Source organism: Cucurbita moschata, unplaced genomic scaffold, assembly GCF_002738365.1.
Source record: "Cucurbita moschata cultivar Rifu unplaced genomic scaffold, Cmos_1.0 Cmo_Scf00001, whole genome shotgun sequence".
Classification (NCBI taxonomy): Eukaryota; Viridiplantae; Streptophyta; class Magnoliopsida; order Cucurbitales; family Cucurbitaceae; genus Cucurbita; species Cucurbita moschata.
Window position 1 is genome coordinate 8,834,435 of NW_019268517.1, and position 26,458 is coordinate 8,860,892.

General features: G+C 36.7%; 4 protein-coding genes and 2 long non-coding RNA genes across 13 annotated transcripts; 2 read left to right on the forward strand and 4 right to left on the reverse strand.

Annotated features, from left to right (window-relative positions):
* Window positions 1-1,147: 1,147 nt before the first annotated feature.
* LOC111441661 lies at window positions 1,148-4,467 on the reverse strand. Of its 2 annotated transcripts, XR_002710220.1 has the most exons (4): window positions 4,358-4,467; window positions 4,134-4,235; window positions 3,493-3,681; window positions 1,148-1,710 (listed from the first exon to the last, which is right to left on the reverse strand). It is a non-coding gene; the product is annotated as an uncharacterized LOC111441661 (long non-coding RNA). The 2 variants fall into 2 exon arrangements; XR_002710217.1 differs by having other exon boundaries at window positions 4,134-4,456.
* A 153-nt stretch (window positions 4,468-4,620) lies between these two features.
* On the forward strand, window positions 4,621-9,216 carry LOC111444275 (TLD domain-containing protein 1). 2 transcript variants are annotated; one of them, XM_023082317.1, is made up of 8 exons: window positions 4,621-4,807; window positions 4,888-4,990; window positions 5,079-5,183; window positions 6,585-6,670; window positions 6,819-7,045; window positions 8,138-8,327; window positions 8,507-8,702; window positions 8,781-9,216. In XM_023082317.1, exons 1-8 carry the CDS (start codon window positions 4,755-4,757, stop codon window positions 9,090-9,092), a joined length of 1,272 nt encoding a protein of 423 aa, XP_022938085.1. In that variant the 5' UTR covers window positions 4,621-4,754; the 3' UTR covers window positions 9,093-9,216. The 2 variants fall into 2 exon arrangements, with proteins under 2 accessions (XP_022938085.1, XP_022938094.1); XM_023082326.1 differs by having other exon boundaries at window positions 4,622-4,807; window positions 8,519-8,702.
* Window positions 9,217-9,653: 437 nt separating this feature from the next.
* Window positions 9,654-10,375, reverse strand: LOC111444300 (40S ribosomal protein S17-like). Its single transcript, XM_023082353.1, has one exon. It carries the CDS (start codon window positions 10,231-10,233, stop codon window positions 9,814-9,816), a length of 420 nt encoding a protein of 139 aa, XP_022938121.1. The 5' UTR covers window positions 10,234-10,375; the 3' UTR covers window positions 9,654-9,813.
* Window positions 10,376-10,469: 94 nt separating this feature from the next.
* Window positions 10,470-17,365, forward strand: LOC111444308. Of its 3 annotated transcripts, XR_002710678.1 has the most exons (8): window positions 10,470-10,575; window positions 10,661-10,778; window positions 13,262-14,049; window positions 14,362-14,501; window positions 14,791-14,944; window positions 15,768-15,804; window positions 15,870-15,999; window positions 17,183-17,365. It is a non-coding gene; the product is annotated as an uncharacterized LOC111444308 (long non-coding RNA). The 3 variants fall into 3 exon arrangements; XR_002710677.1 differs by lacking the exon at window positions 17,183-17,365 and having other exon boundaries at window positions 10,471-10,575; window positions 15,870-16,117; XR_002710681.1 differs by lacking the exons at window positions 14,362-14,501; window positions 17,183-17,365 and having other exon boundaries at window positions 15,870-16,118.
* On the reverse strand, window positions 16,129-18,405 carry LOC111444287 (B3 domain-containing protein At5g06250-like). 2 transcript variants are annotated; one of them, XM_023082340.1, is made up of 3 exons: window positions 17,757-18,405; window positions 17,412-17,617; window positions 16,129-16,497 (listed from the first exon to the last, which is right to left on the reverse strand). In XM_023082340.1, exons 1-2 carry the CDS (start codon window positions 18,313-18,315, stop codon window positions 17,442-17,444), a joined length of 735 nt encoding a protein of 244 aa, XP_022938108.1. In that variant the 5' UTR covers window positions 18,316-18,405; the 3' UTR covers window positions 16,129-16,497; window positions 17,412-17,441. The 2 variants fall into 2 exon arrangements, with proteins under 2 accessions (XP_022938108.1, XP_022938099.1); XM_023082331.1 differs by lacking the exon at window positions 16,129-16,497 and having other exon boundaries at window positions 17,305-17,617.
* Window positions 18,406-21,549: 3,144 nt separating this feature from the next.
* LOC111444258 (lysosomal Pro-X carboxypeptidase) lies at window positions 21,550-26,052 on the reverse strand. Of its 3 annotated transcripts, none has more exons than XM_023082289.1 (11): window positions 25,579-26,052; window positions 25,261-25,450; window positions 23,794-23,927; window positions 23,091-23,203; window positions 22,889-23,009; window positions 22,635-22,790; window positions 22,302-22,457; window positions 22,138-22,217; window positions 22,005-22,054; window positions 21,755-21,908; window positions 21,550-21,669 (listed from the first exon to the last, which is right to left on the reverse strand). In XM_023082289.1, the coding sequence occupies exons 1-10, from the start codon at window positions 25,948-25,950 to the stop codon at window positions 21,778-21,780; spliced, it is 1,503 nt and encodes a 500-aa protein (XP_022938057.1). In that variant the 5' UTR covers window positions 25,951-26,052; the 3' UTR covers window positions 21,550-21,669; window positions 21,755-21,777. The 3 variants fall into 3 exon arrangements, with proteins under 3 accessions (XP_022938057.1, XP_022938073.1, XP_022938065.1); XM_023082305.1 differs by having other exon boundaries at window positions 21,550-21,683; XM_023082297.1 differs by having other exon boundaries at window positions 21,627-21,908.
* Window positions 26,053-26,458: the final 406 nt, after the last annotated feature.

A 26,458-nucleotide genomic window follows, 5' to 3' on the forward strand; every position in this document is an offset into this window, starting at 1 on the left:
GCGTGACATGGATGTGTCACAATCGATTGTGCTCTAATATTAATTAATTTATTTAATAATTAGAATTTGAACCTAAAATTATGTATTAATTATGTAATAGTGAGCTAATTCAAGTCGGATTAATTAAATAGGTTTGAATTGTTTGATATTTATTTGTAAATTTTAAAGAATCTTAAAATGGGAGTAAATGAATTTCCCAGTTTAGAATAATGACAAGAAGCCATGGAAGTTGCCAATATTAAATATGGCTGTTTTTTTATTACCACTACCCTAAAATTAAATAAGAAATCAGAATATTGAAAGAGTTACAGCTTGAATGTATAAATAAATAAATAAATATAATGGAGAAAAATAAAATTGAATAAGAATATTAAATACATGCACATCAAATTAGTGCACGAAATTAATATTCAATAAATGTGTGACCCCAACCACATACTCACTTCCTATGCCACTTTGCTTCTGATAGGTCGTTACCAATGCTCCAATGATGTTATTTTCTAACCTTTTATTTTTATTATATAATAAATCTGTCGCCCACTGATATTAAACATATGCAGATCCAATATCTACTAGCGGTGGACTTGAGTTGTTACAAATGATATTAGAGCAAAACAAAAAATAATGTACGGGCGAGGACGCTTGGACCCAAAGGAGTGGATTGTGAGATCCCACGTTAGTTAAAGAGGAGAATCAAACATTTCTTATAAAGGTGTGAAAACCTCTCACTAATAGACGCGTTTAAAAATCACGAGACTGAAGGCGATCCGTAATAAGCCAAAACAGACAACATATACTAGTAGTGGGCTTGAGCTGTTACAGTATAAAAAAAAATAGTACACTTATTAGTATAAGTATTAATTATCAATTCTTCTAATCTTCGCTCATTCAAATATGATATCAGTTCATTCATGTTTTTCTCCTTTTTCATTCGGACATCAAACAAAAATTTTGATAATGATTTCAATGTTTTGGAGATTGAAATGCAAAGAAAAGTAAATGCATAGAATTCATAAAATTGATTGAATGCAAGAAATTCAAAGCCCCATCGACTCTGAAACTTGGAATTTCATTATTGAGGCCAATCCCCATTGAATGTATGTAAAGTGCATTTAGTACCACATTTATAGACAACGCATAATATCAAAAGAAATTATTGCACCACATTTCCGTTGATGTGTATATATCTATATATATGATTTCGTACTCGTAATAGTTAGTTTGTAATACTAAGGAAGCATTGAATATAAGAATGGTCCAAGTTTTAGTGATGTCAAGGTGTGAAAGAGGGCAATGGATGTTTCAAGATAGCGGCATCAGGTCTAAAGCCACAGCATGAACTAGATGAATCAAACCCAGGAATCACAGATAAGAAACTAGAATAGGGAAGGAATTCACACAGTAGCATCTACAATGACTAGTAATAGAGCTTGTATTTGATATATAATATCAGTGATGGGTAGAGTCATGAAGCTAGATTACTGATTACTGAGCAGAAATAGAACCTGCAAACGTCGAGTATGGTGGTTAGTACCATGGGATCTAATCGTCTAACAACGGCTGCTGGTCGAGCACTGTTAGAAGCTCTGTCATGGGCGTCACCATGCTATTCTGTGCCTCGTGTTCACCCCTGCACTGGAGTAACTGTGTTCTAAGACTCTGCACCAGCTCATTTAATCTCCGGATATTTCTCTCCTGGGAAAGGATAATCTACAGTAGCATTCAAAGAATTTTGGCATTATATTAACAGATCATAATAGAAACCAGGAACAACATTGTATATCAGTCAAAGAAGCGCAGCAGTATAAGGATGAACAAGAGCTCTAAAGGAAGCAGAAACAACAAATAATCTTGGGTGTTTCAGATGTAGTGGTGTGGAGAGGTTACAGGTTAGATATAGTTCTACTTCCTTGGTAACGAAATGTGTGAGGGATCGAGTGAACTGCTAAGGACAACGGAATCTTCACCCATCTCTATAATGGTATGATATTGTCCGATGAAGATATTATTTCTAACTCATATACCCATGATGTTCCTTTTCTTTGTTGCAACTACCATCCTGTTGCCTGCACTACGGACGCCCTTTGCCATGTCGCCGCTCCACCACTTCTCTCTGCCACTGTTGCTACTTTTCTCCGCCCACTGTAAGTGTTTTTCTCTCTAGTTTGGCTTTTCTTTGAAGCCTACTTCAAAGAAAGGAAGGGAAAGCTCATCATTGTTTCCAACAGTGTTTACATCTTCTCCGATTTCTCTGTTCATCGAGTTCTTACGCAATCATCAAAGCAAGAAGATGGTAATCGCTTGATTAATTTGCTTTGTTTTTAGCTTCCTAAGTTTTTGATTGCATAATCTGTTTGGTTATTGGGAGATAATGGAAATTCTGTGGATTTGTTTTTTTTTTTTATCTCCTTTCGGTTTCGATGGGTCTTCGAGAGATTATAACAGTATACGATTTTGAATTTCTATCATTAGCGTTGCTAGCTTGCAGACTTCAGAAGCCAGATTAGTGTTCGTTATAAGCGGGATGAGATAAGAAACTATTGGAAACTAAGGTTGCTAGGTAGTAACTTTCATTTCCTCTAAGTCTTTCTTAGTCATCCTATTCTCAGGATCACTCTCATTCGGATGTGGTCTCGGTTCATTCATGTACCCCTCCTTTATTCGAGTGTCACAACAATGGAACCTTCACCAATTACTTTTGGTTTCACACAAAATATCTCACACCAACGGAGATATTATCTCTTACTTGTATATCTATGATCTTCTTGAGCTAACGTCGGACTTTAGTTTCCTTTCCATGGTGAACTAGGCATATCATTTTAGGGAAACCCACATGTAAAATACTAGAATGTTCACATATCCATGCAATTGTGCTCCCCACAGAAGATATTCTGGGGAACAAATACTATGTACTCACCGTTAGCAGATATTGTCCTCTTTAGATTTTCCCTTCCAAGTTTCCTCTCAAGGTTTTAAAACGTGTCTATTACGAAGAGGTTTTCACACCCTTATAAGGAATGATTCGTTCTCCTCTCCAACTGATGTTGGATCTCACAATCCACCCTTCTTGGGTCCTAGCGTCCTTGTTGGCACATTGCTCAGTATCTGGCTATGATATCATTTCCAACAGCCCAAGCCTACCGCTAGTAGACATTGTCCGCTTTAGCCCGTTACGTATCCCGTCTCTCTAGTAGACGCGTTTTAAAACCGTGAGGTTGATGACGATACGTAATTGGCCAAAGTGGACAATATCTACTAGCGGTAGGTTTGGGCTATTCCATATACCCTAACTAACCCTCCAAATTTTCCTACCTTTTGGATGCATCTCAAGTGTAGGAGTTCTATAAATCCAGAGGATTCGATAAATACTTCAATGTTTCCTACATAAACTACAGAACATCTAATCATTTCGAGCATTGACAAAATGTAAACAGCTGACGAGTGATTTGGCAAACTTATGGGAAAAAAAGAGATAGATAACTGGAATTTCACCTTTTCTTTTACAGCTTCCTCTCTATCAGACACATGTGGTTCACTCTGTGAAGCGTTTGGACCTGCTTCAAGCTCGTTCTCATACTGTTGCCTCCACTCAAGTTGCGATGAGAACACGATCAATAACAGTAGACAGACAAGAACCCAAGGTCTTGACATTATCACAACAAAGTTTTAAGTAGTGCTATCCTGCATTCCATAAGGCAATCACAATCAAATTTTGAGTCCTAACCCAATATCTACCGATATGTGACTGTTCATCAATATAACTTGATGATCATCAGTAAATTAATGAACTGAACTTGATATATTCTAAAACAATTGACTAAGAAACAACAGTTGAAAATAGACTTGAGATAAACAGAATCAAGTAACTAAGAACATAACCAAGTTCAATTACGTTCCTAGTCGCTCTAATCAGATTAACTTCCGCAATGTTCTTCATTCTTTTTTCCCCAAATTCAAGACTTAGATTCTACAGAAACACAAAAATTGAAAGCTCCATATGAAAAATCTGCAGATTATGTGAATGGTTTCAAGTGTTCGAAGGAATTGCATTTCCCCCTTCGCTTCTCCCTCTCTTTCAGCTAATTATAATTCAATAAAACGCAAAATAAAGACGAATAGTTTAATTTTCTCACCTACCAAACAAAGCCTGAGAATCGACCGAAACCCAGGAACACGAGCAGAAATCTTTCTCGAAATTACCATCTACTATAGCGTCCAGACCAGATTATGAACAACTGAGAAAAGCTCAAAACGCCAATCCCTCAAAAACATCGAAAAGCCAAAAATGGGAAAGGATCGATATGCAAAAGAAATTTGGAAAAAATATTGAAGAGTTAGAAGCAAAAAAGAAACCCACTGATCGAACAGCGCATCTAAGTTTAGTTGGAATCTGATTCCTTCGAGCTGAAGGTGTGAACCGCGTCGCATTCACCTCCACCATAATCAACGAATCTCGTTTTGTATGTAAATGGTTAAATAATAATCACTAATTTAATCTGAGAATTAAATGTTAGTTAAATAATAGTTTTTAAAACAAAATTACACGATGTGGGGGTTTTTTTTTTTCATAAAATAAATAAATATATTTTCTTTAAGAAGAAATTTTGGGTCAAAGTTCCAAATTTTATTATTTGGGTTACATTTTGTTGTGGTACGAAATGCCGAATTTCACGCCTGAAAGAAGAGATATAAATCTCTGAGAGAATCAAGGAGAAAGAATCAAAGAAACGTAGCAATCTTCTGACCTTTTGTAAATGGGCAACGCTCAATCGCCTCAAACGAATTCCCGCTTCATTACAGCTTCCAGGTTTTTCTCTCTTTACTCTCTCCACCCGTTCATAGATTCTAATGCGTCGAGTTTTTGATCGGATTCAATGATCGCTGCAGAGCTTTTACTCAGAATGAGCTCGAAAATCTCAAGTCGCTGTTCTTCTCCCTCGCCGCTCAATCAAATAGCAGTGGGAAATTCGTATCGCCTTCTGTTTTCGAAGTCAGTTAGTTTGTGTTTTCTCCATTGCCGATATGGTTGATTTCTGATTTTGCTCTTCACTGATTGTCTTGGGTTTTGTTGTTTGCAGTCGTTTTTTGGACTGCGTGGTCCTCTTGGAGAAAGATTGTTCGATTTAGTGACACAGAAGCGCAAGGATCAGAAGCTTACTTATGAAGACCTCGTTGTAGCTAAAGTAAGCCATTTTGGGGTTTCGCTGTTCTTCAAATTCAGTGTGTATTCTGAACACACTGTCTCGTCAATATCGTAGTTCTGGTTTGTTTGTTATTATTATTTTGATGGGATAGTTTAGTTCTCTAAGCTCATAGCATGGTAGGCGATTCTTGAATTTCATGGCTGACTCTGGAGTTATTTCATTCTTCTTTTCATCGGATTTTCCTTTCTTTGTTTGTTCGTTGCCATGGTCTTGCTTGTGAGGAGACATTATTACATTACGAATGAGGGGAGGTATTCCACTTTACAAGTGAGGAGGGGCAATTCTAATACCAGCCTAAGCATAGTACATTGCTAGCAAATATTGTTATCTTTGGGCTTTCCCTTCCGAGATTTCACTCAAAGTTTTGATACACGCGTATGCTAGGGAGAGGTTTCCACACGTTTATAAAGAGTCCCACTGCTAGCAGATATTGTCCTTTTTGGGGTTTCCCCTTATAAAGAGTCCATTGCTAGCAGATATTGTCCTCTTTGAGGTTTCCCCTTACAAAAAGTCCCAATGCTAGCATATATTGTCCTCTTTAGGGTTTCTCCCTTATAAGAGTCCACTTCTAGCAAAAGTCCCAATGCTAGCATATATTGTCCTCTTTAGGGTTTCTCCCTTATAAGAGTCCACTTCTAGCAGATATTGATCTTTTTGGGGTTTTCCCTTATAAAGAGTCCCTACAACATATATTGTCCTCTTTGGACTTTTCTTTTCGGGATTTCACTCAAAGTTTTAATACGCCTTAATACGCGTCTTCTAAGGAGAGGTTTCCACATGCTTATAAAGAGTGCTTTGTTCCACTCTGTAACCGATGTGGGATCTCATAATCCTCCCCCTTCAAGGCCCAGCGTCCTCACTGGCACACTGCCTGGTGTCCAACCCCCTTTGGGGCTCACCTCCTCGTTGGCACATCGCCTAATGTCTGGCTCTGACACCATTTGTAACAACCCAAGCCCTAAGCCCATCGCTAGCAGATGACAACCCAAGCCCCAAAAGTGTTTTGTTCTTCTCTCCAACCGACATGGGATCTCACATTTTATGTTTTTTTTTTTTTAATGTTTTTTGTAACTCAACACCGTGTGGGGTGGGAAGATTCAAAACTTTGACCTCTTGATCTAAAGTATATGCCTCAACTAGTAGAGTTATGCTAAAGTTGACATCAAACCGCTGCACTTTTTGTGTTTGATTTATTAAACCAACATCAAACGTCTGGAGGCCTGGGAAAGATTGTGAGCACGAACCTTTTCTGGTGCTGTTACCCAACGTTTTGAGAACCTGGTGTTTGGTCATTCATCATCATTTATCTTTTGAAACCATCAAATATTCTTAATTCTAGTTGTGATGATTGTTATTATTATTTCATCATTTGCATTGAAGGGCACTTATGAGAAGGGAACAAATGAAGAAATTGAAGAGTTCATTTATCAGTTATTAGATGTGTCAGGTGACGGTGCCCTTGGGAGGTAATATTTTCTTCTTTCGATGATCAACTTCTAATAACAAAGGCTACTTGTTCTATGACCCACCAAATCCCAACAATTAGCTTTCTGTTTCAAAATCTGATTGGACATGAACTATTATGTGCCTACTTTGCTTTCATGCCAATGCCAGGTCTGATCTGGAGTCGGTTCTAGTACAAATTTTAACTCATGTATTCTCCTCAACAAATAATGAAACTGGATTCGATTCACATCAGGACGCTGTACAAATATTTATTCGTGCAGCAACTTTCTCAGAGAACGATGAACGATTTACTTATGAAGATTTCAAACACTGGTGTACTCTGCTTCCATCTGTTAGGAAGTTTCTTGGAAGCTTGTTGATGCCACCAGAAGTAGGTATTTGATTATCTTTCCATCAATCTCAGTCCAGTACTAGTTAGATTTAAGTTTTTTAGTACAATAAGTTCGTTGGAGTTTGATTATGATTTTCTTGAACTTCTTAACCGATCCCGTGTTTTACTTCATGCATGATTTTGCTTGATTCTGGTTAGGTCTTAATACATTCATTCCAAATTCTATTCATTATATAGCATTTTTACATTTGAGTTCTTTTTGTTCATGGGAAATCTACAAATCTCAAAATGAACATAGTCGTGTGCAATTTTGATTCCATTCAAAGTAAATTTTTCCATCACTGTCATTGTATTAGATTTATAATTGTTTGTCTTTAAAGATAGTTGTAACATCACAAGCTTCGTTCCCACACCGTCCGGTCATGTGGGGGGCCTAGCATCCTTGCTGGCACACCACCCGGTGACTGACTCTTATACCATTTATAACGGCCCAAGCCCACTGCTAGCAGATATTGTCCTCTCTAGGCTTTCCCTTTCGGGCTTCCCTTTTTAAAATGTGTTTGTTAGAGAGAGGTTTCCACACTCTTATAAGAAATGCTTCATTCTCCTCGTCAATCGACGTGGGATCTCACAATCCACCCCCTTGGGGGCCAGTGTCTTTACTAGCACACTACTTGGTGTTTGGCTCTAGTATCATTTGTAACAGCACGAGCTTCGTTCTCACACCGTTAGGTGATGTGAGGGGCCAGCGTCCTCGCTGGCACACCACCGGTGACTGGTTCTAATACTATTTGCAACGGCCCAAACGCTAGCTTGCTAGCAGATATTGTCCTCTTTAGGCTTTCCCTTTCGGGCTTCCCCTCGAGGTTGGTTTTTAAAACATGTCTGTTAGGGAGAGGTTTCCACACTCTCATAAGGTATGTTTCGTTCTTCTCACCAATTGACGTGAGATCTCACAATAACATTCTTCCCTTAGTTTTCTAGGTCTAGAACTGGCCATTCCATTATCTTGTTATCTTTGCTTTAAATACTTCACCATTCGACTCAAGTCGCAAGCCACATCAATGGCGGACTAGGTATTGAAACTTTAAAGAAAGGTTATGTAATCTTTTTCATTTTTATGGTGGCTGTGTAGGGAGACCTGGTTGTCAAGTTCCAAGGCTAGTCTATGGGGAAAACATAGATTCTCATCTTGTGTTATTGAAGAAGGAATATGGTTGGCATATAGGAGGAGCTCTTCCTCAGCATGAGCTGGAGGAGTGGAGACTACTTTACCATAGTTCAATAAATGGGCTGAGTTTCACTACATTTTTGGGTAACATAACGTAAGTTCATTCACTTATTTGTTTGTTTGTCTCTCTTCTGGAATCACTTAAGAAAGAAAGAACACCATCAAGCTTCTTTTATGGGTTTCGTGAAGCTCGAGTAGCTTAAACTTTTGGGTCTAGTGAAGCTCGAGTCAAATACATGCTCGTAGAGCGGGTCTTAACTTCCTGGTTTTAAGGAGAACGTGCAGTAACGATGGAGGACCAACGGTGCTGATAGTGAAGGATAAAGAAGGTTATATATATGGAGGATATGCTTCCCAGGCATGGGAGAGGCATGGTGATTTCTATGGAGATCTGAAATCATTTCTATTTCAGCTGTATCCAAAGGCATCCATATACAAACCAACTGGAGCAAACAATAACTTACAATGGGTAAGTTCTCCACACTTGCCTTATAATTTTCTTCATCTCTCTCGAACAGAGTTCTCACTATTCTTGTTTTTTTGGCAGTGTGCTGTTAATTTCAGTTCAGATAGTATACCGAACGGCATTGGGTTCGGAGGACGAGCAAACCACTTCGGTCTGTTTGTGTCGGCAAGCTTCGATCAGGGTCACACTTTCACATGTACAACATTTGGGAGCCCGTGTCTGTCGAAGACGAACCGAGTAGAGCTGGAAGTGATAGAATGCTGGGGAGTAGGAGGAGAAGAAAAGGGGAGTGGTAGCCATAACAATAATGGAGTGAAGGGTAGTGTGTTGGAGAGGTTTAAAGAGGATCGCAATATGCTCAAAATGGTTGGGCTTGCCAATTCCAGTGAATGATCATGCATTTTGATGCTTATTGTGGAGTGTTTGGTATATAGTACAGATGTTGCTGGTTTTACTTTTTATGTAATATTATTATGCATAGATATTATATTGATACCAAATTATTTGATTTCTTTTAGGAAAATAACAAATATACTTTCTATTGGTTGAATGTTTGGTATCATGCTTGTGGTTTGTGGCCACATATCGAACGTTTTGGTCATGTGGACGCATGTCAAATGTTCCACGTGTTGTACATGGCTGCATACTCATTCTAGGTACGTGTTGTACATGGCTGCATACTCGTTCTAGGTACGTGTTGTACATGGCTGCATACTCGTTCTAGGTACGTGTTGTACATGGCTGCATACTCGTTCTAGGTACGTGTTGTACATGGCTGCATACTCGTTCTAGGTACGATAGAGGATTAAAATGCCCAAAATATATCATAGGAGACATAAGTAGTTGTGGATATGCTATCAAAGTTTTCTAAAATTATTCTCTCAAAGTGACTCGAGTTCATAAACTCCAACGAACAAAGATTTAAACAATATACGAATCAACCGAGCCAGACCCAGAAGAAACAGAATCTCTCTATTGAATTTGATAATTCGAAATTAATATGTAAATTCCATAACCTTTAGCATATCAGAAACTAACAATCCTCATAACCAAAACTGAGCCTCAACCGAAAATGAGATTAAAAAAATAAAAATCAAAACCCTAGCGAATAATCTCAGTACCTCCTACCGCGACCGCCCAATCCGAACGCAACCTGCTGTGGCACAGTCGGATCGACCTGAACTATCCCCGGAATATCGGTCATTCCAAGAGCAGAAAGCATATCGAGAGTCTCCCTATCGACCTCGATTTGATCAGTTTTAATGGCGGAGACATCAGGGACGAAGTCCATTCGGCGCTCGCGCTCTTCCTCTTGAAGCTTCAGAGAAATGCCGCGAACAGGTCCCTTTTGGATCCGCTTCATGAGGTGAGTGGAGAATCCGGCTATCTTGTTTCGGAGTCTCTTGGAAGGGATAATGGCGACCTCTTCCAGAATCTTCTTGTTCGTATGGAAGTCCAGAGTCATGCGCGAGTAGTAGCGCTCAATGACTTGACGGGAAGATTTCTTCACTGTTTTGGTGCGAACGCGTCCCATGTTGCTGCCGGGGAAATCGCCTGCAACGGACGGTGAGTGGTGGCGCCGGTGAGAAAAGATACGTCGGATCGGAGTGCTGAACTTTACCTAGGAAGAAGGGGAATAGGTTTTGGGGATTTATATAGGATTTCATAAGGAAGGTCTTGGGCTTGAAGATTTAAATTTCGCGGGCCGAATGGATTCTTATGGGCCCAAAATTCAAACGTAAAATAAAATTTATCCAATTTTTTAATTCCAGATGAATGCATTTCAGTAATTTGGCCATACGCAAATAGATACCTTACAAGTAACCATGGATCATCTTCCTGATGCATATGAATTTCCATCTTCCTCTTGAATGAGGTTTCGTACCAATTTTCGATGGAACACATATTTGCAGAAGCAAATGCTTGGAATGGTATAATATAAGTGAGCAATTCTCTTGCAGGAATGAAGGCGAGGATCGTTTTGGGGAAGGTTTATGATTACGTTCGGTAATTGCATTTCCTTCGTCGTTGTCGGATCCTCCGCAGCTTCGAAAGCTTACATAGCATGAACGATTATTGGTAGATTCTTATTCTTTGATGCCCTCGTCTTCTTTTGTTGGATTTGCTGCTGTTTTTATTTTATTTTGCATTTCTTTGGTTAAGGACTGATAAGTTGCAATCAGTGATTGAAAGTTAAGAGTTAATTGCTAGGAGATTGACTTACGTATAGTTTACTCGATTGCTAATTGAATTTTTGCTTGTTATTTAATTGCTCACTGAAAATTTGATTCTGCAACAAAAAGTCTCGAGGATAATAAATATGTTAGGAATTACGACTCTCCACAATGGTATGATATTGTCCCCTTTGAGCATAAGCTCCTGCTTTGTTTTGGGCTTCCCCCAAAGGCCTCGTACCAATGGAGATGTATTCCTTTACTTATCAACCCACGATCATTTCCGAAATTGGCCAATGTGGGACTCACTCCCAACAATCCTCAACAAAACATTCAACACTGGAAGACCTTGGTAACCGACCTTTGTGTTATAGTTTGGTTCGAATGCTCTAGATTGAAGTGAAATATTCGCCAATTCTTGTTATCAGATATTCGGATGCTCTAATTGATTCTTACTTGAACATGATTTTCAGTGCAATTGTGATTGGTGTATTTTGTGTACTGATTTCTGGTTCCTGATCAAACAAATCTGTTGATGCGTAAGATAAAATTGCTTCAAGTTCAAATGCTCAATATTGATAAAATTTCCTTAATATCTAATGCTTGTGAAAATAATAGTGATAGGTATTCCCGGTTTTGTAACTCTTGTCAAGCCTTCCTTGCTACCAATGGAAAAGGTCGAAGATATGAACAGAATGGTCATAGATAGCAATGTTCTAGGAGAAGGTTCTAGTCATTGTTTTGTGGTTAATCTTTGCTCCCCCTGTTTTAAAGTTCGAAACGAGAGAGATTTTCTTGCAACTAGATTATGATATCTATAAATTTATTTCTGCATCCTATTTTAATTAGATTTAACACTCATCTTACGGCTGATGATGTTAATAAGATATCCAACTATAAATTCTCAGGATAGAAATAGCTGCCAATAACATCACTGATCTAACTATGTTGTGTGGTATTGATTCATTCATTTGACTAAATTCTACTCTTCAGATTAAGCTTGTGGGATTGTAACTTACGCTTGTCTCAAATGATCTCTCCCTTCGTTTTGAAACGCACTTTCACTATTTGATTTAACTTTACAATAAATATAAGACATGCTTGTATTTGGTAATTGGAAATCTTACCATAGTCTCCTATCAGGAGGGGGGAAAAGGTTCTAGAATTCTTGATTATGGGATATCGATATTTTCGACTAGGAATTCTAGATGATTCCTACTCGTCGATGCTAATCATTTATTGTAACAGGAAGTTATTTTCTTACACAAAAGTGAGGTCAAACAAACAAAGGAACAAAAAGGAGCCAAAGTTCAAGTGGAAAATAGAATAGCGAAGGAGACTAGGAGTAATATCACCCGATTATCAGAAATTAAACAGGGGTGTATCTCATAAAAGAAAAGACTAGAAGTCCAAAGTGAGGTGCACAAGTCCTTGTAGATCCTCTTATTCTTCTCGTGCCAAGTATTTGCGCATCTTATACAAGCAACTATCATGCCAAAGAAATATTCCCTTTACCACAAACAGAGAATTCAGAATAACCTGCAACAATCTCTATAGTCTTGATTAGGCGTAAGGCTTAACCTAAAGTTTACTAGAATCGATTTTATGACTGTGTCAAAAACAAATAATGCCAAAAAATATGAATCCAATTCGCAATTGTACACCATTGAGGTGAAAGGTGAAAGGTGAAAGGAAACAGACCATTAGATAACGTCAATTTCAGTGGTGTCAATTCTCTCCAGAGTCACTCATTAAGCAAAAATCCTTATCTCTTACAGAGTGTGTACATTTAAAGCTTAGTATAGAAATAAAAGTTTGGATTTAAAAAAAGAGTTTCTCAGAACAACTTTCAGCACAATTATTATGCATAATCATTTGAAAAGTTCAACGTGAGAATATGGTCTAGTTTATAACTTGAGCGCAAGATGGGAAAATTGAGTTTCAATTTTGAGAATTAGACCTGTAATGGAGATTGAAAGTTTGAAACTGAAAACCAATGGTTATCCCTCAGATTGGTTTAGTTGAGTTGAGATGCATTGGTGATTAACCTCGATGATGTGTCCTTTTTTTTTTCTTCTTTTCTTTTTAGACTATATTGTGTGTGGTCCGTGATGTATTAAAGTTGAGTTTGTGCATAAAAACTGAGGTCTTATCATGGTCCACCACTCTAATAGGAGAACCATCAGTTTCTTTAAGTTAATCATGAACTTTAAGTTCCCTTATTCTGTTTATCTTTTCTTTATCTTCCAGGAAATTGATTTGGGTGCATCTTCTGTTGCAATGAAAGTTTCTTTACATTTTCTTCTACTTTCAACCTGGTATTTATTGAATTGGAATAGTCCTGATAAGATTGCCCATTTTTCTTTTGTTGCAAAAACAAAAATCCAGCTGTGGCTGCAAGAAGAGGAATGGAGACATTAAAACCAACTTTGCAGCGGGTTTATATGACTAGAGCTTCTGCATATAGAGAAGCAATTTTATAGATGGGTATCAAGAAGGTATTCAGCAACTCATGGAGAAGAAGAAAGTTTCTGATTCTCAATCGGGAAGCGATAAAATCAAATATAAATTTCTGATCCTATATATGCTTCATGTTTAGAGGATTTGGCAGTTCAGTTTGCAGTTGTAAAAATTGTTTGAGTTGAGATTTTTAGTTTTATCTCCGGAGGTGCTATTTGATATATGTACAGTTTTGAGAATCTCATAATATAAACTACAAATACACAGTCATTAGAAGGATGGCAATTGTCAGTTATTTTAATTTGTAAGGTCTGGTTTACAATTGATCTCAAGTTGGATAAGTTTTCCTCAACGCTTCAGGTGTGAATTGTACATTGCAGCCGGCCACTTCATTCACATTAAGACCACTCAAGCTTTTTAATCATGTCATGAGGTATCTGCATGGTGGATTGAATGTCCGATACAACCATAACTCTATGATTTGACAAGAAAGCGTTGGACCCTGATTTTGCAAATTGAGAAAGAAATGTAGTGGCATAGTTAGGTCGTAAGATGCTGTGAAGATGCTCAAGTACACTTTATTGTGGTTAAAGGGAAGGCTGAAAATGACTGGCGTACAGGGATTGAAGGGCCCATTTAGAATAGCGTCGAGCTTCCAATGTTCGAGCTACCATCTGACTTTTCCAGCAGAGCCGGAATTGTTGAAAACTAATGAGGTACCAATTGCTCCATCTTTTTATGCTCTTCGATTGTAGAAAGAAAGTAATAGTGGGGTTGCTCAATATCGTGTCTACTGTCTAGGTTCATGCTTGGCATTGCTTCTAATATTTTCAAGCACATGGTTCTTGCTTTCAAGTCTTATTTTTATAATAGGTTAAAAGTCCTTTTTTGGATAGAATAACCAGGTGATTTGCCTAAAGATATATTGACCATTTATATGAATTCTTTTTCTCCTCGAGTCATTTCTGTTAAGAGAATTGATTATGGTAGCATGAGCTTAACACCCTTATTGTCTTGGCTCATCTCAGTGTATAATTTGAAGAGTTTGTTCAAGTACTATGATAGATGCTGATAAAGAATCGAGCGACTCTTATCTTTATCAACTAATGATTGTTTGGCGTCGAGTTTCACAGAAACTTATGCAGGCATTGAAACCAATTACCGTCGGGTGAGTACCGATATCGACTAATTTTGGTGTTGTTGCTTGTTTCTGCTTGAGTCACGAAAGTATTTTTAATTCACTATTGGGTGAAATTTTCTGGGTCAGAAATATTCAAAAGCAAATGAACTGATTGATGAAAAGATAAGTGGAATGAACCGTGGACGAATTATCTCTTGCTGTTACTATATATGTACTGTACTTAGTCATGCATAATTGAATTATGCTTGCCAAACATATCCCTTAGTAGGGATCCTTTCATTCCTTTGATTAGCCATTTCTTCAATGCCAATGATAGCTTGCACACATATCTGGGGACCCCCCACTTCCAAAGCCACTGATGAAGATTGGAAAATCATCAACCAGGGAGGTCAATGGTTATCTCTCTTGTCTGCACATTTATGGGCCCCGCAGGCAAGATTTCCTAACTCACCTTTTCATCATTCCCACAGGTAATAATATGCTGATTTTCTGTTTAATTCAGCTACTAGTTGATGATAAATTTCTTATAATAATTCTGCAAGTTGTACTGAACATTTGCACCACATTTTCGATGTCTGTAGACAGGACACGATACCATGCTAATCATCAATGCACTATCTCATTACTTACTTTTCCCAAAAAAAGTAAATGATTTTAAATAAAGAAAAGGGCTTATATATACGTTTTGTCTAACCAATTCATAGACACATCACCTTTTACTGTGCTGTGTTTCCATTTGTCCTATAGGCTACACCACAAATATAGAGATGAAATGTAACAAACAATATGTCAGCATACTATACATTTTATAATCCTGATTGGTACCGTGTTGATTGCTAATGGACTAGTTGGTTTCTTTGAAGTTATATGGATAGCATGTTGAAAAGAAACATATTCTCTGTTTGAAAATATGATGATAAGAACTCCACAATGAAGGTTAAACCAATTACAGTAGAGTGAGATGCAGTGGAACTAAAGTTTTCTCCCTTTTTTAAGTTGCTGGTACGTACTTGACCTGAAATCTGATAGGTTTCTTCCTCAAATCAATGGCTGGGACACTGCATACTTTATCGAAATATATAGCCATGGAATAGATAGCCAGGGGAATTTGGACGCTCATTCAGGGTGACTTTGGTCTAGTATTTCAGTGTGTAGTCTTTTCAATTGAACAATACTTCTAAATCATATAACCAAACATAATAGTCTTTTTAACCTTTTGTTTTCAATACTTCCATCTGTAGCTTCATAAATATGTATGTAGATTTTATCAGTGATTTCTTTTTTGTCGCAGAGAAAAGGCATGTTCATCAAACAAAGTTCAATTTGTAGGGTAAGAAAGCATGGATTTTCTTTTAGATGTCCTTTCATCCAAAACTAATCTCAATTTCATTTCAGAATTGAATACAGGAATAGGGATGGCATGAAATTAACAACCTCTTGAGCAGCAGTTCAGATCAGGCGGATTCGCAGAAAAAAATGGTTGAAAGAACACGACAATTGAGAGGCAAATCTTAATATAAATGAGGTAAGAAACAAAGGTTAGATTTTGCTAGAACTTATAAAAGAGTAATAGTAGCAGTAATAGTAGCTGTTTCCGATCCATCCAATCCCACCTACTCAAATAAAGTGGCACTGGCACTGGCAACAGCTCCTTCCCCCCTTTTCCTCCGCTCATATTTTGAGTCTCTCTAAAAAAATCTTGTGTCAAATAGATTTTTCATTCCTGGCCTTCAACGACCCTAGTTTCCAATTTACATGTATGACGTAAGCCCTAGGTAGCTTTCTTGTTCCTGGACCCCACTTTTCCTCTCCCCTCATCCCCCCCACCCCATCCCACCCCTGTCCTTGGAAAGTCGGCCAGAAAACCTGGGATTTATTTCTATTTTCCCATATTTTATTTAGTGGGGATGACTCTTCTCAAGTGTAGTGGGAAAAAGTGTGTTTTGCATTACAGGGACGTCACATCCACACATCTCTATCCTTCATATTTCGCCTGCTTCACATCTTGTGGGAAAGTGGAATTCTGTTACAACCTCATCTTAGAACTCCCATAAAATGACACACCTGTTACAGTAAAATACAAATATGTGTGTGTTTGTGTAGATAATCAAGCAGATTTTCCTGTGATTTGTTAGACTCGAGAGAGAGAGAGGTGTTGTAGAAATAAAAACTGGAAGGGGTTGGTTGGTCCATAGTGTGTAATGCTCTGCTAATAAGAAGAGTTGGCTTTGAACTTTTTGTGCATATGATTTCTGAAAGTGAAGAAAGGAAGAGTGTGATATCATTTGTGCCAGAGTTTTTGGTCCGATATCATTTCTCTGGTGCTTCTGTCCTTGTACGATGTTCCCCTTACAATCTGGAAACCTTCCATTCCCTTTCTCCTTTTCTTCTTCAACTCTCTCTCTCTCTCTCTCTCCAAAAAAAAAAAAAAAAAAAAAAACTAAATTTGTATTATCTTTCTTATTCATTGATTTGGGTTTTCTTTATTATAGCCACAGACTACAAAATAGTGAACTGGTTGACCTTGTATTGATCCCAGATTGCTACAAGGTTAGAAGCCTAAATCATCTTTTGTGGGTTTATATTCATTTTATTTTAGCCAATATGTGACTCGCATGTTATTTCTTTTCATTTAATTATAGTTTTGTCCTTAAAATGGGTGAGCATATGACATTGAATCATATCATTAAAATGAGCAATCTTTGCAGGTACATTTCTAAATTAATTCACAGATTTTTGTTGCCAAAAGAGGAGACCATTCCATTTAATAAATGCAACAATAACCCATGGCACTCCCTTTTTTTCTTTTTTCTTTTTTCTTTTTTTGTTCTCTTCCTTTCCTATCTCACTTTGACTCTAATCTGTCTGATTAGATGAAACAAATTCAAAGGTGGGGAAAAATAATAATAGTGATAATATGGAGTTGAGTTGTCATACCATGTGATGAGGAAGAGAAGGAGCGTAGTGTCAGTGTGTGTAGAAGCTGTGACGGGTTGGATCTTGACCCGATAGACCCGATCCGCCACCGAGCGTCGAGGGCTGTTCGGGTTCCGACACGTCGGTTTGGCACTCCAAGTCCACCCCGAACAGACGCAGTATCTTTGAATTCCCAACCGACACTGTTTGACTCTGAACAGAGGACTCTGAAAACAATGCACGTACATCAAGCTTTCATTTTTTAAATCCTTTTTTTATGGAATAAAGAAATTAATATAAAAGATATTACATTAATTTCTGGGTAATTAATGGATAAATAAAAGGGTGAAAATTTGACAAAAATACCTGCATGAGGACAATCATAAGATTGGTATGGCGGTGAAGGAAGATGATTATGATTATGATGATGATGATGAGAAGGATATGGGTTTGAAGAACAGAAGATTCTAGTCGCCGCCGCCGTCTCCGCCGTGGACACTGGCGAGCGCCGCTTCCACCCAATGAACAACCTATCCCCATCACGGCGGTGGCGTTCAAAGACGACGACATCACCGGCGTCAAGGCGCTTCTCTTTGACAAAGCGGGTCCACCCTTTAGTGAGCACATAGCTCTGGCTACTATTCCAATACGAGTAACGGAAGCGCCACATCTTACCGGACTCATCTTCGAAGCTAAGAAGCAAGCCCTTGTCCGCCGTGTCGCCGCCGGGGGAAAGTGGGAAATATTTTTCAGCATATTGCTTGGGGATGACGAGGCGGTTGAGCTTGCCAACGTCGCTGGGAGTCAAGGGCTTTTCGAACATGGGGTGCTTGTGGTGGTGGTGGATGAGGTGGTGGTCGACGGCGGAGGCGGAGGATTTGGGGTGGTGGAGATGGCAGTCTGAAGAGAAGTGGTTTAAGGACATTTTGGAAGACAGAGAATTTGTGGGAGTTCTTGATGTGGAGAGAGTGTTCTATTTAGATGATGTTTGGATTCAAAAGACATAATTTGACAGTGAAAGAGAGAGAATGAGAAAAATATGAGGAGAGAAGCATTGAGGCTCTCGCCTGATCGAATTCACCAATCATTAATTTCAGTGAACAATATTAAATTTATTATCTCACTCCTTACCATTCTCTTCAAATGGTTGTAAAATATCATCCCACAAATTTCAACGAGCGTAGCTGTGTGATCCCAGGTCGATTAATACGAAGAATAGAGCATTTTAAAACTTTGAGAGAGGAGTTTGGAATGAAAATCCCAAATAATACAATATCTATTGATTGTGGGCTTGAACGGTTACAAATGAAGTATTTTTTGTAAGAGTGTAGAAACATCTCTTTAGTGGGTTGGGCCCCAACATCTCTATAGTGAGCTAGACCTCGAGGGGGTGAATTGTGAGATCCCACGCCGATTGAAGAGAAAAACGAATCACTTGTAACAGTATAGAAACATCTCTCTAATGAACGCATTTTAAAATTTTGAGAGATACCCATAAGGAAAAGTCGACATGTCTCTCTTATGAACAAATTTTAAAACTACGTGGGATATTAGGAAGGAAAATCCCAAAAGAAGACCGGACTTGAGCTGTTACAGTAACACATAAAGATGATATGTCAAAGTACCCTACTTAAAAATGGGCATACACCAAACATTATAAATTTAATGAACACTTACTTAAAAGAGAAAGAGAGAATAGTGAAGGATATGATGAAGTTGATTGAAATTAATGTGGATATTCGTAACATGAACAGAACCAAAAACAACTACAACCATAATAATAACAATACATTATTAGCGATGCTGTTTGGCCAAGTGGGAGACTTCTTCACCACATAAATATATAAAACTATTTCAGTTTTAGGGTTAAACAAGACTCTGCCACGTTGCCTCTGCCTTCTAAAATATTATTAAATAACACAAATTATTGTTCTTTTTTATTTATAAAATACTGACATATTTCTTCATGGAGATGGATTCTTGGTGATAAAATTATTTTCAGAAACCCATTTGATAGTAAGGAAATTAGGGTTTTGAGATTAAAAAAAAAAATTAGGGTTTAGAGGTTTGTATGAATTGAATGTAAGAAGTCAAAAGGCAGATTAGTTGTGGGCTAAGGGTAATGAATCAAGATCCAATGATGATTCCACTAATCAAACATTTGGAATATAAAATTTACAACAAATAATGGTTTTTATTTCATTCAAATTAAAATAATTAGGTTCTTATATGATGCTTTGAGTGAGCTCAGTCAATTAATATAATAATAAACATGTTTAAATTAATCTAAATTGTCGAATGTCTCGATCATAATGGTTCAAAACGTATTGTTCATGGTCGCATTCCTGTTTCATACCTCTTTTACTTGCTTTCATGTTAAATAGGTCTTTATTATTCTTGTTATGTCAATATGAGATGTATGACCAGTTACAAAAATCATGTCTACACCCGTCATGACTAAAATGCTTCAAATATACTATAAGGGGAAGTGACTAATTGTTAATTCTTCCTACTCGGGTTATATGTTATCAAAGTCCTTATTCCTTATTTGCTTTTAGTTTATAACATTGATTTTTTTGAAAACGATTCCTCACTCGCGTTTTTAAAAATATTTTTCTCAAATATGACCGGAGGTTCGAGCAAACACATCAAATGAGCTCTACCCTTTAAAAATATTTGTGCTAAATTTCCTTAAAAAAAATGTAAAAATAATAATAAATAAATAAAGTAATTTTGTTAGTCAAAATTAGTGGGGAATGGGCTATTGGGTTTGTGACACGTGGTGAACAGTGGATTTGTAAGTGTTTATGATGTGGGGTTGTGATGAAGCGGGACCCATTCTGACAATTAAAGGAAAGTAAGGAAAGCGGGACCCATTGCACGTGCCCAATTGATTTTGCACTTTTTTTCCTCTTTTGTTAATTCTCAATATATTTAGAATAAAAATTTAATATATATTATTCCATATTTGATTTATGTAATTTTCACCTCTTATATATTTAGAATAAACCAAATAAAAATCCATAAACAAATTTAAATCAAATCGAAATCATAAAAATTAATTAATAGGGTAATTTAACCAACAAAATGATGTGACGGATAAGACAAGATCGTTTGGAACGAGACCAGTGTGGTGGAAGATAATAAAGGGTTTATAAGATAAGATGCCACCAATAAGAAGCAAAGAAAGGTTGTCTTAATCTTTGGCCTATCTTGAAAGAAGGATATGAAGAGTGATAAAATTGATGACTACTTGAAAGTCACTTTCATAAAAGCAATTCTTTCAAATAAGGTTTCGTGAAATTTAATTAATTCGTGTATTAATAGTTGTTTCATTTATAGGTACCTTCATATTACGTTAAGTCGGGGAGAACTAATCATTCTGAAATATCCAATATAACTAAAAGAATTCTAGGAATCATAGTAATAATTGACGATTAAAATTATGAGACTAACGGTAATCATTACAAGCCAAAGCTGACGATATTTGCTAACAGTAACTTAAACTAATATAAAAAATGGTATTTTATAAGGATGAATGTAAAGAACAAAATCTTATAGTTTTAGATTTGATTAAAAGAATGATACCTACCTAATGATTGCAATACAAAAAGTAGGCTTAAAATGGGATTCAAATAGTTGACCAAATGCGTCCTTAACAAATTAAAACTGATTTGACTCGAGTATAGGTGCTTCATGACACTTTTTTTTTTTTTTTTTTTTTCATTTTCTTGAAAAAAGATAATTATTAAAATTATCTTAATTCAAGTGACTTTCATGGGAATCTTGTAAAATTCGAGAATCTTCATCAATTAGGTAGCGAACTCTATTTAAGTTGTTTGAGTTACCAACTCAACTGGTCCAAATGATTTCTTCAACTCAACTCAATTCGTGCACACTCCTACTATTTCACAGAAAATTATACGTAAAATTAGGAGCGTCATTGATAATATTGATCCGTGCACTATGACATTTGAGTATAACCTAGCACCCTCGCCATCAATATTATAAAAATACAAGTATCATGTACTAAAAATACAAGAAGAAAAATAATCCAAATTTAAAAACATAAATAATTGTAATAATAACAACTTGTTGGGAGTAAGGGATGGTGAAAAAAAAAAAAAAAAAAAAAAAAAAAAAAAAAAAAAAAACCCCATGTTAACATACACCAAGCAAGAATATTTTTATTTACCTGGAGCGGGTTATTGAAGCCACATTAGTTTAAATTTCTCCTTCCAAATCAAGTGCAATAGCTGATGCTTCTCCACCAAGTTTGCTATCCAATACAGTCTGTTCATGTCAAAATGGATGGATACTAAATACCATATCAAATTGGTCGTCCTTTGGTATTAGAAGGTTACCATTGTAAAAGGCCCAATGAGCTTTAATATTGGGCCAAGTCCAGGTAATACTGGGAAAGCCAATCCTGAATGATGTTGAGTTCCTGCTTTCTCACATCTTTCACCCATTTTGGATCATTGGGATCTGAGAATCTCAAGTCTACATGATGAGCTCCTGTTACATTTACCAATCTAAATTGTTTGGGTTTCTTCTTAACAATGCAATAATTTAATAATTAAAATAAAAACATTAGAAGTTTAGGGGCCCAACCTTCTTTTGCCACAATAGCTATTATGCTTGAGGATATGTTTTTCAGCACGCTGAAGGAAGCATCAAAACAAGCATATTCAAAATATTAACCAAATAAAAGGGAAGGAGATATGAATATGAAGAGAGAAAGTACCCTCCACCACTCCAAGGATCTCTCAATCCATTGAAGAAAATTATGTTGCTTCCAAACCTCTTTAAAACTCTCTCAATATTCTGCATCATGTGTTTATAATGACTCAAAATTCAAGCTAAAATGATAGATGGAAAGATTGAAAGAAGAAAGAAGAGAGAAATTACAAAGCCGCCAAAGTGTGTGGTGATCCAAAAACGGCGAGGCTCCACGTCAAATAAACTTTTGCAGTAATGGACTCGATCTGCATAGTGCCATGTTGAAGCTGGAAATATGCTATCTTCTGTGTTAGCCCCTGTTGGCAATATTAACTCCGTACAAGCCTACATTTGCAATTTAACACATATTTGGATTATCCAATTCTTTCCAATAATTTTGGAAGCTAAGCTATTAGGGCTTCTCCAGAAATGGGCATGGGCCTTCTTCTTCTAAAAACGAAATCACTGAAAATTAATCTAAATTTTTACGTTTTTTTTTTTAAATTTAGAATTTAGAAATACCTGCCAAGTCCAATCTCCAAGATCGTGAGGATCCGAATCATCGTCCAGATCAAAACACGTGGCAGTCCCAGTGTAGTTATAGTAGACGTTAGCTGCACCGTACAACTTTGCAAACGTGTCGTTCCCAGTCGTGGGATCGTCAATCGCCTTGCACATCTGCACCATCCCTTCCCCACAACTTATTCGGTCATATTTAAAATTACATTATTTATTTAGATTTTTTAAAAAATAGTGAAATAAAGGAATTATCTGACCTGTTTTACCGGGTAAGCAGGCAACGGGTTTAAAAAGTTAGATGGCGTGGGATAATCGGTCATCGCCGTGTACAAAATGGCCGTGTAGAGCCAATTTTGAATCGATTGGGAGTCTGCCGGTCTGGATTAATTTGAATCATTTTTGCAAATTAAATTATTATCGAGGTAGAATTGAAAAGAGAGGGAAAAGGAAAGGACTAACTTGCAAAATTTGAAAGATTTGCGAAGCAACTGGGGCCCTCCTGGTTGGTTTGCAACCATGTCAATCTGCTGCCACGACCCCTTAATCACTCTGTAACAATTCTGACTCTCACTCTGTAAAAAAATAAATTATAAAATTATAAAATTTATGAAGCGGTGATTGTTGTTGTTTGTGAATGTTTGCTGAATCCACCACATCTAAATGGTGTGAAAGTTATCTTATTTATAATCAAATAAATTACAAAGATATAAAAATAGTAATAAATGGAAATAACAATAAATGGAAAGATACCTATAGTAATAAGACAAATATAGATAAAATATCAAATATAATATATATGGTAAACTATAATTTATTACTAAATATCCTTAACATTGTTTATTATTGTTTTGTGTGTCGTAGTCTTCTTGTTAATTTGATTGCTTTAAACAAAGACATAAGGCATGTGAGGTTGTCCTTGCTTATAGACTTTTGCTTTCAAACTTACTCCATGTGATATTATATTATTGAAGGATCACGTTTCATGTTTCATTCTTTATATTATTATCTACTATTCTTCTCTCTCAAATCATCTTTGATTTCATTTTTATCTTTTTTTTATTACTATTTTAGAGATAATTATAGAGTAAACGGACTTTATAAAATTAAGTTAAAAAAACAATTAAAAAAGTAAAGTAAAAGTGAGAGAGAGAGAGAGAGAGACCTTGAAATCTTGGGTGATGATATTGTTGAAGGAATAAGGTGAAGTAATGTTTTCAAATTGGAGAATGGGAGCCGATGATGCTATAGCTCCAATGGCGACGTGGGGGTATTTCAATCTAAACCATGCTGCCAGCACTGCATTACCCACCAAAAACCATTATTATTTTATCATAATCACTACTATAGTTTATATAAATCTACGTAAACAAAAAATAAATACAAAATATATAAAGTTATCAATATTTTATGTGGTCAAAGACACCGAACTATAATCTTAGGATGGAGCGTGTATAGATGGTTGTCTCTTCAATGTTGCAACATCAATAATCATGAATTAGTTAGACGAACACCTTGTTCTAGATATATCAATTGATTCATTGTGACGAAGGCATGTCTCCCATCACTCATCATCCCAAGATGATGGACCAATATTTGTATTCTAGGCATGTGGAAGAATCAGATGGACCAAAAGCTTAAGAGGATCTAGATTAGGCATTGAGGGGTTGACATCGACAAACCCCTCGAACAAAGTATGTCTCTCCTTGATCGAGGCTCGACTCCTTTTTCTTTTTGGAGTCTTAGTCATTTTTTGACTATGCTTCGAGGAGGCTCGACTTCTTTTCTTTTGGAGTCCTTTGTTCGACATTTGAGGATTTACCGATCTATTAGCATGACTCTCCACAATGGTATGATATTGTCCACTTTGAGCATAAGGTCTCGTACCAATGGAGATAGTATTATTTGATTATAAACTCATGATCATTCCCTAAATTAGGTGAGGCAAGACTTCCATCCTCCAACAACACAATAAATAGTACAATATTCAAATAAATAGTTTGAAAAAAAAATCCCAATCCAATAAATGGTACATGAATCTTTTCTTGTAGCCTAAATTTGTATTTAAGATAGTTTTCAAGGGAGATTCTCAACAAAATTAGTATTTAAATGAAGATCATGAGAGAAATTAACATTTTAAATTATGAATTACTTAAAATAAGTAATTGAAATGATAGATTCGTGAAGCCATTAAAAGGAAATAATTCCAATTTTGAATTTCCGGGGGCGCTCAAATCCCAATAAAAAAATGGTGGGAAATTTTGTAGACAGAATAGCAACAGAACGTGCATAGGGCCGAGTTGTGGGGTCCGGGGACCCATTCCGGTCCATACCCCAATTACACGCCTTCCTAAAGTATAAATAATTTTAACACCAATAATAATTTTCTTTAAGAAATATGAGAACAATGGTAGAGAAATAGTAAAATAAACACAAATTTTAAAAAATTATTATTATCAAATAGGACAGTGAACCAATACCAACCCTATTTTTTTTTTCTTTAATTCTAACCAAGCCATCTCCTAAAACCTTTAACTACAAGAAATAGAAATTAAGCATAAAAAAAAAAAAAAAAAAAAATGGCGACGAAGAAATCAAGAAATTGAAAGTTGAAGAGTAGCGAGTGACTTACTTCCTCCATAGGAACCTCCAAACACCACAACCGGCGAATCAATCGCCGTCAAATTCCTCTTCAAATCAGTTATCAGAGTTGCATAATCCGCCAGCGCCTGCGTCGAGCTTAAAAATCCAAGCGTACTCGAATTCCTATTAGCCACATCTTCATCTCCCCCAAACGGAATCGATTTCCCGTAAAACCTATGCTGCAAATCCACCACAACAATCAATTTCATACTCCTTCGCGAATTCATACATATCCAGATAAATCGAACAGCAAATCGATACTGATTTTAAGAAGAGCGAATAAATTAGGGCAAAATCGAATCCTCACCTCGATGAACACGACAAGCGCGCGGAATTTTGGAGCGGATTCGAGAATGAAACCGGTGTTCTGTGCAAACCATTCGATATTACCTTCGTTGCCGGTGTAGACAAAGATCGGAGCGTTCTCAACAGCGCCGCCCCAATAGGTGTCGTTGATGAGATACCTCTGCTGGAAGGATTGGTAGCTTTGAGGATTGAAGTTGAAGTGGTCGAGGATCTGAGTGAAGAAGGCGGTGCGGTAGTGGCGGAGGGAATCGATTGGGGGAGTTTGAGGGCGGAGGAGGAGGGAAGAGAAGACAGAGGAAGTTTTGGAGAAGGAAGAAGAGAAATGGAGGAAAAGGAAGAGGAAAAGAGACAGGGAAGTGGATGGAGACGCCATTGTTGCAGAGAGTGAAGTTGTGTGGAGTTTGGATTTTATGCGCCAACTGCCATGTGCGGACGAGCATAAAAGATTGTCGGAGTTCGGTCTTCATTTGGAATCTGCCCGCCTCACTATCATTTTATATCCTTTAATACATCTCTAATTTTGGATTCATCTACAAATAAAATTATAATTTTTATTTTAGTTAATAATCATTTTTTTTAATTTATACATTAGCACCCGATGACTTTGGCATCACGTTATTTATCCCTCGCTTTTTTTTTTGTTTTTAGTTTTAAAAAATAATCTAAATTTTAGATAATAAAACAAAAAAATATATATAATTAATTTAAAAAAATTAAGTAGTTATCCAACCAAATTTTTAGATTTTAATCTCATGTCTCTTTTTCAATAAAATTAGAAATGATTTTTTTAAATTATGGATTAAATAGACAATTACGTCAAATTAGAGACTATTCAAGTAAAATAAAAATAAATTTAAAAAAAAAACTTGGGTTCCCTCCAT

Bases quoted from the DNA above. Each gene is read 5' to 3' on its own strand.
- LOC111444275 (XM_023082317.1), top strand. From the start codon at position 4,755: ATGGGCAACGCTCAATCGCCTCAAACGAATTCCCGCTTCATTACAGCT. The intron at 5,184-6,584 runs GTAAGCCATTTT...TTTGCATTGAAG, and splicing joins AAGACCTCGTTGTAGCTAAA to GGCACTTATGAGAAGGGAAC. The intron at 8,328-8,506 runs GTAAGTTCATTC...CCTGGTTTTAAG, and splicing joins ACATTTTTGGGTAACATAAC to GAGAACGTGCAGTAACGATG.
- LOC111444300 (XM_023082353.1), bottom strand. From the start codon at position 10,233: ATGGGACGCGTTCGCACCAAAACAGTGAAGAAATCTTCCCGTCAAGTC.
- LOC111444287 (XM_023082340.1), bottom strand. From the start codon at position 18,315: ATGTCCTTAAACCACTTCTCTTCAGACTGCCATCTCCACCACCCCAAA. The intron at 17,618-17,756 runs GTATTTTTGTCA...CATTGTTTTCAG, and splicing joins TTATGATTGTCCTCATGCAG to AGTCCTCTGTTCAGAGTCAA.
- LOC111444258 (XM_023082289.1), bottom strand. From the start codon at position 25,950: ATGGCGTCTCCATCCACTTCCCTGTCTCTTTTCCTCTTCCTTTTCCTC. The intron at 23,928-25,260 runs GTAAGTCACTCG...TGGGTAATGCAG, and splicing joins TGGAGGTTCCTATGGAGGAA to TGCTGGCAGCATGGTTTAGA. The intron at 23,204-23,793 runs GTCTCTCTCTCT...ATTTTTTTACAG, and splicing joins TCATCACCCAAGATTTCAAG to AGTGAGAGTCAGAATTGTTA.